The sequence below is a fragment of the Vipera ursinii genome (genome assembly GCF_947247035.1).
Source record: "Vipera ursinii genome assembly, chromosome: 3".
In the NCBI taxonomy this organism is placed as follows: domain Eukaryota; kingdom Metazoa; phylum Chordata; class Lepidosauria; order Squamata; family Viperidae; genus Vipera; species Vipera ursinii.
This window is the reverse complement of record NC_139516.1, coordinates 129,849,947-129,862,924: the sequence shown is the minus strand read 5'-3', so window position 1 is coordinate 129,862,924 and position 12,978 is coordinate 129,849,947. Positions and strand designations below refer to the sequence as shown.

Below are 12,978 nucleotides of genomic sequence, written 5' to 3'. Positions count from 1 at the left end.
GACTCTAAACGGCTAAATACAATGATAAAGTAGGTCGATGAGTTCATGGGTTTCCTAAGGGTGGATTAAGTTCCCTTTTAATAGTGTGACATAACTTTCCCCAATGAACTGCACTTCTCCAAATTTTTAGAATAATGCTCTGGGAAAAGGGAGTTATAATCTATCTTCTGCAAAGCAACACACTGGAAAGGCTGGAGCCAATGCCAGGGTCTAAACAACAATAGCACTGAGACTTATATACTGCTCCATAGTGCTTTGCAGCCCTCTCTAATCACTTTACAGAGTCAGCGTATTGTCCTCAACGATCTGGGTCCTCATTTTACCGACCTCGGAAGCATGGAAGGCTGAGTCAACTTTGAGCCAGTCAGGATCGAACTGCTGACAGAGGGAATGCAGAGTTAGCCAGTATTAACCACTGTGCCACCAAAGCCTCAAATGGCTTCTTTAACTGTCTTTTGTGGTTCAGCAGGACATTCTAGACATTCTGGTCCAAATCTTATATATTGTATACATTTCTGAAGATTAAATTACTCTTATCCACAGCCTTCAAGCAATAGGGGTCTCCAATAATAATATATTGTTAGATATGATAACAATATATGACTGTTTGGTTATATAGTACTTCTATGTAGATGTATTTGAAGAGTCATATCTGAAATGATCATTTATAGTTGCAGAGAGGAAAATGCATCTTTCTGCATGCAAAAATTCTCAAGTGTATACCTGGACATTTTCCGATAAAATCAGAAAATATTTTTATTTGAAACCACGAAGAGCCACTGTCAGTTAGATTTGCTGACTTGCTAAACCAACACATGATCTCATTCAGTTTGAGACAGCCTCATATATACCTAGTGTCATTTAATTAAGGTTACATGTTATATTCAACAATGACCTCATGTCTACAGAAATTATCTGAATGGCTATTCTGGGGGACCTGAGCACTTGCTTTTGCAAAGGGCAAACCTTCACTCATTAAAAAATCAAAAGTTTTTCCTTCGGAGGTAATGAAAACTTAAAGTATCAAGAGCAGGGTATTTCAGAATTTTAAAAATCTCTAAATATCCTTAGAAACCATAAATGAGTATCAAGCCAACTCACTTCTTCCTTATACACTGATTCCGATTCTGCAATCCTGATTACATACCTTTTCATTGTGTTCAAAACAAAGAACTGGTTATTTATTAAGCTGCATCTCAAATAGGATTTAAGATGCTTCTTAATAAACAGACATACGTACAATGAACTCTTTTTCTTTCAACTACAACAGCTGAAAGACCTTTCAGCTATAACTATGACTAAAAAAAATCAAGATCCAAGCATTAAAAACTACTGTAAAAGCTAGAATTTTTTTAAGGAAACTGGAGTCATTTAAGAAGCTAGGACCTTAGATCAGAACTATTTAATTCAGTCCACGTACAGCTTTTTAAACCTTGCAACATTCTTGGATCTTAGAAACTTACAGCATAATTTCCTGCAATTGGCATTGTTCTTGCCAATGATTTTCCATGCTCAACTTATGTACTCAGGCAATTTTGACTGTTCAAGATTAAATGTTCTGCTAATTTAATTAGATCCACAAGTCCTGCAAAAAGTGATTTGCAGATTGGATGTTGCCATCCACTGACCTGGAAGAAGGATGTTGCTTCTTTATCAGAACAGAAGTCCTGTGAAAAAAATTTAAACAAGGGAAACCACTAATAAGGAAAAGTGACTAGTTTTTTTTTAATCTCAAGGTGTTGCTTGTGTAACAAATGTAAAGTCTTCTACCAAGAACTAAAGGCATACTTTATTGTAAATAGCATTTTGTTTCTAGGCAATCTCTTAATAACTGTTGTTACTTTTAAACATCAAGATATAAATTCTGTAATCGGCTCTACATATCTGCACGTCCTTGAATCCAAAACCCCGGTTTTCTTATAAAATGGGAAATTTGCTTCAAATCACATTTCCCCAGTTAATTTTTTGATACTTTCCCTCTGATACTTCGCATTAATAATACGTATTATCTTTACTTGCAACAGCCTAGCAGCCTATTTACACTGGCTGCCAGGCTGACGTTTTCCTAAGAAAACAATTAAAAAAGCATTCTGCAGTCCAATTAAATCAACAGAATAACAATAGGAGTTGGAAACAAGAGGATACATGCAAAGCAGAAGTTTCGATCCTAAAGCTACGCTCTAGTAAGTGAAAGAAGAAGAATCAGGACAGTGCTATATTGTTAAAAAAAATGGGTAGTGCATGCTTGCAATAACATTTCTGAAGGCCATGTAATATATAACTAATGGTGTGCAGAAGCTGTACAAGGAGCTGTAAATTGTACAGTACACTGAACCAGGGAAAGGACAAGAGTTTATATGTACCCCATCACATTTCCCATGAGCAGTGGCTTTTTTTTCTTTTTTTCTTAATGCTCAGGTCTCCTTTTGAATGACAGAAGTCCAAAACAGAAGCGGTAGATTTTGTTGACGGACCACCATGCCATTCCCTTGCAAACCAAAGAGTGGAGCAGCTAAAAACTGAATCTGAAATTATTCTAATATATATCGGTAGCTTTTTAAACACTTAAGATAGGTAAGTGATGCAGCTAAAAATATAGACTGGTTATGGATAGTGCTACATTTGTGCATTTGACAAAGTTAGGATCTTTTTTTTTAAAAAAAAAAGGAAGATTTTTTGCCCCATTTTAAAGATAGCAAAACGTTAACTGAACATTTAAAGTTAACAGAATGTTGCAATTCAACTGAAATAAAAAAGAACTCAGAGTGGCAGTTAAAGAAAACCTCTGCGTTCGTCAGAATGCCAGATAACAGAAACAACAGGGCTGAATTCAAACCCTGTTGTTGTGAGCTTCCCAGATACATCTCGCAGGCTGCTGTTGGGAACAGAACGGGGCTGGAGTCTGGATCAGCAATATGCTGAGTTCTTCAAAAGTTCTTCCAACTTTTCATCGACACTGAAAGAATAACTGTGGTGCTTGTATCTGAACAGAGGAGGGAACCCTGAACAAGTCTGCCATGGAAATATAGAAGTTGCACGAATTGAGCTCCACCATGGTGGCTGTGCACAGCATATTTAAATTTCTGCCTTCGTGTTAGACGAAAGAAAGCGAAGAGCAAAGTTAGTAGAAACCAGGCTAGCAGATCTTTTTTTTTTCTTCCCCTCAGCAGAATGAAGAGTTAGAAAGTTTTTTTTTCTGTGTACCTGTATACATACTGCAAGCCCGTTGTCTTCTGTATACACACACAGAGAGATACGCTTCTACCAAAATTTGACAGGAAAAGTCAGGAGACTATCTGATTTATTATTGCAGAGCAGCGATACAGCGCTGGAGAGCCAGAAGTTAGTATGGAGATATGATGGTCACGCACAAGAAGGGGAGATGGGAAGATTTTTTTTTTAGAAGAGCTCGCAGGATAGGAAGTGCTCCGGCTCTTACCCCATTACTCTGGGTGGAGTGTACTGATTGCTCGCTGGTCGAGGAACAAGTGCTCATGCGGTCTGTGTCCTTGCTGTGTGAAGAATGGCGGTGGACCTGGCGCTGGAGGGAGTCATTGTCCCCGGGGAAAGTGAAGGAGCCCGGGCGGCTGACAGGGGATGCTGGGATGGAGCTCCAAAAGGAGCCCTTCTGCAGGGGGCTGCTGGGCGTAAACGTTTCCTTTCCGAAAGGAGACGGGAAAGTCATTACAGATGGAGAGTTTATCGGAGAGATGGCTCCTGGTCTCGGTTTCCCCAGCGTCAGTGATCCTACGTTGCTCCTCGAGCGGTTCTCCTCTGAACTCCCACGGCATTCCCTTTGGTCCGAATCTGCCGAGCCACAAGGACTTCCCGATGTCTTCCGGGGGCTCTCCATTGCTTTCATCTTGGGGATCTTCTCTATTTCTGGACCGTTCTGCTGTACACTGGATGGATGCCTGCCTGCCTGGCTAAAGCCAGCCTCTAGAGTGGTGGTGTGGGGAGGCAGGGAGGGATTGTGAATGGACGTACCTGACATCTTGTCTGCCTCTGCTTGGACTGAAGTGGCAGAGGAGACCAGGACTGGGGAGTGGTGTCGGACCGGCTGCGGGATCCGGGAAGGCCTGCTACGGCTGGAGCTGGGGATTCCAGGGCAGGTGCTAGGGCCACTGTTGTTGCTAGTGCTGCTGCCTCCAGGACCACTGTGGTTCCTCTGGTACTCAATAGGTGATGTCAAGGCTGCAATAAGAAAGTTAAAAAGGATCACATAAAAATGAAAGCTGATGTAAAGCAGTCTTTCATACTGCAAACTAAATTTGGCCCGGGAGACATTAAGCAGTGGTTTTGATTGGCAAGGCTTACATCATCCGTGAAACAGCGTTTTATACCCTGCTTTTGATGGAGAAATAGCCCGCTTAGCAAGCAAGAGAGCAGAAAGAAAAATGACGAACATTCTTGTCTTGACTTCCAATCAACGTCTTTTTATATATACCAATGCCTCACCACCGTGCAAGTCAAAAGAATAAAAATATAGACATGAAAAACATATAATTAACCAAAGACTAACGCCTGCCCTGTATAAAACATCGTGTTCCTCTCTTATTACCTCACCTACGCCTTGACAGTTGTTACTACGAAATGATATAATAATCAAGCAACAACATACATTTGTGTTGGCTGCAGTGTCCTGGGGTCGCGTGATCACCATTTGTAACCTTCCTGCTGTCTTCTCAAAACAAAGTCAATGGGCAAGCCAGAAGGGAAGGTTGCAAGTTCCTCAGGGAACAGTTCCTCCACCAGGCGGCAGCCACCTCACAGCCTGCCATGCTTGTCCTGGCATTGCACTGGTCACCCACACACCCTCCCCTGCCTGGGACAGCCAACCCCCTATGTTGTTGCACTTACGCTGGTCACCCACACTTCCCTGTGTGCCCTCACCCCATCTGGCAGCATCTACCCACTGATCTTTGCATTCATGCTATGCTGACTACTCACACAACCTCCCCCGCCTGACAGCCGCCATTTACCTGCCTGCTGCCTTGTTGTGAGTCCCCTGGGATTTGCAACTTCCTGCTGACTTCCGCCTTGAAATTGGTTGACGGAAGCCAGCAGAAAGTTGCAAGGAGGCCCTTGCTTAATGACCTGCAATCTCATTTAACAACAGCAGACAAGCAGTGTCCCCAAAAGACCTGGCACCTCTAATGAAGGAAGTTAATGAGGTGCTTGCAAAGATGAAAATAACATCTGTCGAAGGGACAATCAGCCTACCACCAGTTCAGCAGTGGGGGTTACAGGATAACTGGGTACTAAAATCAGAGAACCTCAAAACAAAATCATATTCATTCCCAAAGTGGAAAATCAGACTTGAGGCCAAGATAAAGAAATTAAGATCAGATGCAAGTAACTGAAAGAACACAAAAGAGCAAAAATTATGTAAGAATCAAGACAAGCCTAATAAAAAGCATTGGCTTAGTCCCAGAACAATTGAAAAAGCATTGGAATTCATAAAGCAACAAATAACAGCAGGAGCTGGCAAAAGTAACCCCATGAGGCACCCAATTTAAGCAAAATTAGCTATTTCAATCAGATCGAAGGTGATTCTACAAAGTATAACAGAAATTCTGAAAATGGGAAATCAAACAAAAAGAAAATAATTCAAGTTTGGGCAGATCTATGAGAAATTCAATAAACCTATAATAAAAATTCTGGATGGATTAAAAAATAAAATTGAAGAACTAATAATTATAGCAGAAATGGTTAAAAACTCAGCGAAAAGGATTAAAAACTGGACAGTTCCTGAAAATAAGAAGTTGGCTTTTGGCTCAAATGTCTGACTAGCTTATATTCAATTATAACTAAAGAAGTTGATGTATTGCATAAAGGACACATTAGTGATTGGTTAATAACTGGCAAAACAGATCTGATTCAAAAAAAAAATTCCGGCAAATGGGAAAACAGCAGGGAACTATAGGCTGATAACTTGCTCGCTAAAATGGTTAAATTACGATTAATTCATTACCACTTAGTTGGATCATCCAATGTTTGGAAACAAAAAATGTCAGTAGCACATTAGAAGGTTTACCATTTAGAAAATTACGCTGGTTTTCCAAGATTTGGTTGATTTCATGGATCCACATTTGACGTACTCCTGGACTGGTGGAATGCAAAACAAAGGTCTCCATGACATCACCTGCTCTTGATGTTAGTGCAAATTTACACGGATCGTTGTCTACATTTTCCTCCAAGCAAAGGCAACTCACCTTTATTTAGACAGAAAGCAGGAAGTTTAGAGTGATTTTCACCCTCGTGTTATTATTTTTGATTCAATATATAGGCTAACAGCACTAGTTATACTGATCACTAGTGACTGCAGACCTTTATCTACCTGATTAAAGAAAAAGATGCACGGTTGCAATAGCATAATTAACAAATAATATCTGTCTGCCTGCACAGTCAAGTCACTTGCAAGTATAAATTACTTACCTGTCAAATACTGGAATACAACAACTTTGACAGCACAGCAATAATTTTATATTTTTGGGGAAAAAATAGATGATTTCCTCTCTTTTATTTTCAACAATACAATAAAACAGGTCATAGGGAAAAGAATTACATGGTACAAAATTGAAAAACGTATCAGCCCAATCCCTTCCCAGTTTAACCAAAGCTTCGCTGCCTAGTTGTTTGTTAACTAAATTTAACAAATCTTTAAACTATTCTAATTTGCATCTGCCCAAAGAAAGGGAGCAGGCACAAAAGAGGAGTTTTGCATTTTGACACCAAATAAATTGCAAGTGATGATTGGGAGTCATTTTACATATATATTAAACTTTGAGGAAAGGAACTTTTTAGGTAATCTGCAGAACCCTGCTGTGGGGTAAGTGCTACTCACTTGTAAATGTAAACCCCAATTTCTTCTTTTCATAAGTTACCTAACATATACTCGTCTTAGTTCATTTCAGAGCAAGTATTCAGAACAAAGTTACAAAGTAAGGCAAGATTATACCAGCTATTAAAAATAACCACACTTCAAGCTACATTCCAATTGCAACAAACCAGCCAATCGGTGGTAAAAGAAAGCATCGGTTTTAGAGAGGGTTGGGTTTTAATTTAGGTAATTCAGATTCTAATTCTCGTTACAGGTCAAAAAGGTTGCAATCTACAGAGCGATAAGAAATTCTGAACCTCTCAGTGAATCGGCCAATAGATAATTTATTGCTGATCACCTTAATTGCAATGGGCAATATAGACCTAAGAATTTGACTTCAGACATTTCCTCCCCTAAACAGATGCTAAGCTGGAATGTCTCTTTACTTCGCCTAGAGGGGAGCCCTCCTCGTCGGCTGATGATTTTACCACATAAATGCTGCTCTGCCTTTCTCAGGAAAGGGTGGATATTATTATTTATCAATCAAATTTATTAGAGCTTCCTAACTCGCAGAAAGTGCCCCTGGGTGACAAGACAACAGTCCAATAAAACAGTAAAATAAAACAATTGCTACCTAAAACAGTTCTATAATAATTATTCAAGGAGCATTAAAAGTATAAAGTCGGGACTAAAAGAGGAAAAGAGAAAAACAGACAGAGCGATGTTATTAAGAATTGTAGCCATCTCACAAGTTCACCTGCCCCCTAGTCTTGGGATGCCTTAAAAAGCTCAGGAGTGATGAGACTCAGCTCATCTCTTGGGGGAAGAAGATTTCACAATGCAGATGCCTCAGAGAAAAGTCCCGCAACTTAGGGCCCACCAAATGTAGATCCCTAGAGTAGACGATGGATCTGTAAAATACTCATTCCCTTGGATACTTTGGATAAAATGCTACTCCAGATTGTATTACTGAGAAGAGAATCTAATACTGTTTTATAATTGGGGACTGAGAACTCAAAAACTAAAGGAAGCCATTCAGTGGCAGGGCCATCGAGAATACAAAACTCAAATTTTATTCTAAGGCCAAAAATACTGGACTATTAGGGATTTAATCTGAACAGCTAATTTGGCGCATTTCGGCTCTTCTATATAGGTTCAGTGAACCAAGAGGTGTGGGAGCTATTCTGGATTTCCCTGTTGCTTTCTTCTGTATGTTTCGCTTCACTCTGTCTAATTGGTCTTTGATTCTATTTTATTTCCCAACTGCACAAATCTATACAAGACAAGACCACGGTAGTATTTCCCTCGCCTTTATTCAGTCTGACGTCAATCAGAATCAGCTCAAATATGTAAATCTGGCTTGTAACTTTTTTTTTATTGGATGTCTATGGAGATTCTCAATCATCCATCGTGGTTGTCCCAAAGGTGCTTTTTTCAAAAGGCAACTAGATTTTGTTTTTTATTGGGCTATTTGTGCATCGTAACTAGTGCAAACCACAAGCCTTTTAAGCTGAAGCTCATATTACACAGTTGAAGGATGTGGCTTCTGGTTCCTAAGAAATATGCCAGTCATAAATTAAAGGCTAGATATTTTTTGGATGTAATTGTCAGAATGATGGAAATCAACAGGAAAGAAGGCTGAATGGAAAGTATTCAGAGCTAAGAGCTATTTCAGCTAACCTCCCTGATTACGTTTTTTTTGAGCTAGAGGTTATTCCAAACTCAAGAAATGAATGTCACAGGAGAATCAAATAGAATTAAAATGTCATTAAAATTCTATGTGTAACTGTACAATTGTCCAAACACAAACATACAAACATAAATACCTTGATACTGTTTTTAAATAAGAATCCTGGTGTGGAGAAACCTTTCTTTTTATCGAGAGGCTCACTGAATATCACAATCTGCTCAAAGAGGAAGACACGTCTTTCTTTGCAACGTGGCAAGAGCCCTGTATCTTGGTCCGTAACAATGAATGTATCTTGCAGCAACAGCTTACCCTGTGCAACGATTTTACCCTTAAAACAGGGATCAAAATAAATGTAATTAAAATTTTTATTCATCCACTGAAAAAGACAGTTGTTAGCTGAATACCCAAACTATTAGTTTCATGTAAAATAGTAATTTTCCGAGACCAGGGGAACCGTTCCGCAGCCCCCCCCTTGCAGCCTGATCTGGGCACCAGAGGTGTTTTTCCAGGATGCTGCCACCCGGATCTGAGGCTGGGGGATGCTTCTGTGCCCCCTCTGGCAGGATCTGGGTGTCAGAGGCCTTTTCCAGGCCACTGCTGCCCGGAAACGAGCTGTTGGAGGACTACATAAGCGTCCCCCAGCCTTAGATCCAGGCGGCAGCAGCCAGGGAAACATCTCCAGAGCCCGGATTGGGCCACGGGTTTGTGCGGAAGCATCCCCTGGCCTTAGACCTGGGATGCAGTGGCCTGGAAAAGGCCTCCAGAGTCCTGATCCAGCCTCCGGAGGCACATGGAAGTGTCCCCCAGCTTTGGTTCCTTTCTCCGTTGCAGAGAACAGAAGCCTAAGTACCATGAGCTCACACGAGATCAGTAGTGTGAGAACTCACCCCATTGATCTTGTGTGATTTTCCATGACTTTAGGCCTCCATTCTCTGCCAACACACCAAAGGCTTGGAGCAGCCAAGAAAGCGAATGATCTCGATCTTCACAGGGTGAGTATTAAAGGCCTCGGGAGACCCGGGGTGGGGGTGGGGAGGGAGGGAATAACCAGGATGAATGTTGCAGAGCCACTGTGGTCGCTCATAAGGGCGAACAACTGCCGTGATGCTACAATATTCATAATTTCAGGACTTGCTCGTAAGCACTAGGGTGCGCTCATCACGTAACTTTGAATGAGCGTTAAGTGAACGCTCATAACTTGGGGATTATCTGTATCACACAATTTTTCACAGAATTCTAGATTTGGCAATAAATCTCTTCAGCTCTCTGCAACATGTATGTTCAGAAAGTAAGTTCCCCTCTTATCTCATTCACCAAATTTCACATGTGTAAGGATAATCTGCACTAGCTTTATCTACCGCACATGTGGTCTAAACCTAGAAACATTGTTTTTACATACTCTGGTCAAACAATTCCTAAAACTACTATGCTAGAACAAATGAGAACAGGTCCCTGAGAGAATGGAGTGAAGGAAAAGTGGACAAATAATACATTGTGGGCCCAGCTTTTAGAAAAAAAGATCACGCTATCTAGGATGATTTCTATCCTAAGGCTCTGATTTTCAGTCAACGTCACATTCCTGAGTCTGGACAAGGAATTTTAATTCGATTTTACAAGAAAATCTGAAATTTGAAACAGCCAAGAACATTCATGAAAGCGTCCCATTTGATTGTAAAAAACATTTGTCATAAAGAAAGAGTACAAAGCCAAAAGAACTTACATCAAATCCTTGTAAACGACCAACATTCATCATATCATTGCACCGTTTTGGAACGATGCACATTACTTCTACGGCTCTCTGTTTAATAAATTGAGAGAAATTAGAGTACTAGTTGCATCCCCCCCATCACATGTAGCAGATTCGTTACAAGTTATTTTCCCCACAACCAAGCATCCTCCAGATTTGTTACAACCTTCCATTACTCCTGTAACTAAAACAAGATTTTGTAGATCTAATGTTAGGATTTTATGTCATGGATACTATATTTTTCTCCTATATCCATTATATACTATTTAGAATTAAGTGCCAGAGTTATGGTCAGTTTTATGAGCCCAGGGACCTTGTAATCACTGTTAATGGGAGGAGTGAAAGTACAGCATGTAACTGAAAATGGTATTCCATCATAATAAAATACTTGAAGCCCCTTATAGATGGGTTAACAATTTATAACTTTTGCTCCCTCTACAGCTAATGCCATTTTATCTGATGTAGATCAGCTTGCTGAACAGTCTTAGGTTTCAACCACTGATAGGAAGATACAACCTGGATGAAGCTACAGTGTCTGGGAAGGAAAGAAGGGTTGATTTGGATTTTTGCTCCTTTGCCAGTGAGTCAGCCAGTACCAATAAGTACCAAGCAGTTACATGCATGCTGTATTATATACCTGAATGGATCTAAGTAGTGATGGGGAAAGTAACTGAATTCATCATATGAAGGCCAAAAGGAGCAAACCAGTTATCCTCAATTCCATCTCATGGGATGAGGTAAATGCTGACTTGGGGAACTGAGAGTTTATCCTCTCACAGGGTTCCTGAGTTTCAGCTGAATGCATTTTAATCTCTCTCTCTCTCTCTCTCTCTCTCTCTCTCCCTCTCTCTCTCCACCACACACAAACACCTGTGCGTAGCTGCACATCCAGGGCTAATGGTTTAAGAGTGCCAAGATAAAATGGTGTCTTATGCTAAAGTAAAACACACTGGGACATTAAGGAGTATAACGCTTGTAAAGAGAGTTTCTAATCAAACTGCATTCTATTGTTGCCATCTACTGCTTTGGGTGCATTAAAATGCATTTTAGAAGTGTCATCCCAAGTCATCTGACTATTATCTTCCAGAATAGAAATGATATAACCTATAATCATCTTTGCATGAACAGAGGGATAGGGAGGAAAGCACTGACTTGGTCATAATACTGAAAAAGCATACCAGATTGTTATTACTATTAAGACTTACCAAGATGGTGTTAGAATTGTTTTAAACAATATTTTTATTGGTCTGAAATCATAAATATACTTTAAAAATAAGCAACATTTTTCAAGTACCTCTAATTCTGTTGTATCAAGATTAGCTTTTTTAGAGTATTTGAGGAAATCCTGTGAAAAAAACAAACAAACCACAACCATGGAATTAGATCTTCAGTTTAAAACAGCTGGAAAGTCCTCTGCCTCAGAAATGGCAGCTAATAAAATAGATATTTATCCCCCATTCATTTATAGGTTTTCTATGAAGCCGCAATGACATCAAAAATAAAAGAGTTAGACAGAACATTCAAATGGTAAAAACAAAGTAAAATACTGTCTGTTTCCTGACTCTTTGATTGCAGATACATCAATGCAATAGTTAGTCTTCCATCTGCTATGTTGAACCACCATTTTCTTAGAAAATACATTTTTTAAAACAGAAAAATGCATTTGCCAGTAAACATTGATTTGATCTTCAATATTTACCTTTTTACCAAATTAAGACCTTTGCCTTCTGATCTCAAATCACTGGTTTAGCTAAAAGTGGTCCAAATTCTTCCAGTATATATCTCAGATATTTTCTTTCTATGTTCTGATTTTATTAACATTATTATTATTTACTCAGCATTGATCAAGTTATGATTTGACATCTTCCCACTTTTCAGCCGAACTCTCTGGGCTTAGGGAGAGAGTTAACAGTTCACTACTACTGATGTAGCCACCCGTTTGACTGATGCCAGCAGGAACTTCTTTCCTGCTGGCTTGATGCATTTCCTGATCCACTTATCTTCTTTGCCTTTTAATCTCTCAAAAAATAGGAAGCCTATCCGCCAACTGTCCCACTTGAGCATGTTTGAAGTGTGTGACCTCCGCTGTGTGAACACTTAGCTTTTGCCACATTTGTTCTCTTAAGATGGAAGGGGTATGGGCCGAGCTTGGGGACCATAATCTCTTGAGCTCAATGAAGTTTGGAATTAATCTTGGTCGCGAAGCGGGGGAACATGTCCTATCGCCTTGTCTCGATTGACTACACACAGATCCACTTTCAAGACTGAACCCCTAATTTCTCATCCCTTTCAACTGAAGAGAGGGTTTTTTTAAAAAAAAGACCATCTTCCAGCAACAATGTTAACGGAGAACACTCTGAGTGGTTCAAAGGGACTAGTTGTTATACCCCAAAGAAAGAAGTCACATGAGGAAAAAAAGTGAACGGCCAGGGGTGGAAGGATGCTTGCACTTCTGATAAAATGATGGAGAAGAGAGCATACATATAGAGGTATATGTATTTCCAAATGCGACATAGTAATTTAAGTGCAAATCGGAGCATTCCGTTACTTACCTTTAGTAACAACTGATACTTCATAATTCTTTGCACTGGCTTTATCAGCAAATCTGTGAGCTGAAGTCTATGACCCAAACGTTGCTTCAGATCCTAGTAATAATAAGTAAAGTTCAGAATACTTTCTATAGGTTAAGAAAACGTGTTAGGTACATTGCACTTTACA

General features: G+C 39.9%; 1 protein-coding gene across 2 annotated transcripts in view; it reads right to left on the bottom strand.

The window, feature by feature from the left end:
- The window catches only part of TRIO (trio Rho guanine nucleotide exchange factor), a 257,034-nt gene that overhangs the window by 20,442 nt on the left and 223,614 nt on the right, over positions 1-12,978 (bottom strand). Inside the window, exons 43-48 of one of the 2 annotated variants that reach the window (XM_083358364.1) lie at positions 12,813-12,905; positions 11,555-11,605; positions 10,234-10,311; positions 8,650-8,841; positions 6,038-6,215; positions 3,440-4,194 (exon numbers count right to left, since the gene is read on the bottom strand). In XM_083358364.1, coding sequence (XP_083214490.1) covers positions 3,440-4,194; positions 6,038-6,215; positions 8,650-8,841; positions 10,234-10,311; positions 11,555-11,605; positions 12,813-12,905 — 1,347 coding nt within the window. The remainder of the gene's footprint in view (positions 1-3,439; positions 4,195-6,037; positions 6,216-8,649; positions 8,842-10,233; positions 10,312-11,554; positions 11,606-12,812; positions 12,906-12,978) is intronic. The other variant, XM_083358365.1, reaches the window with a different exon arrangement.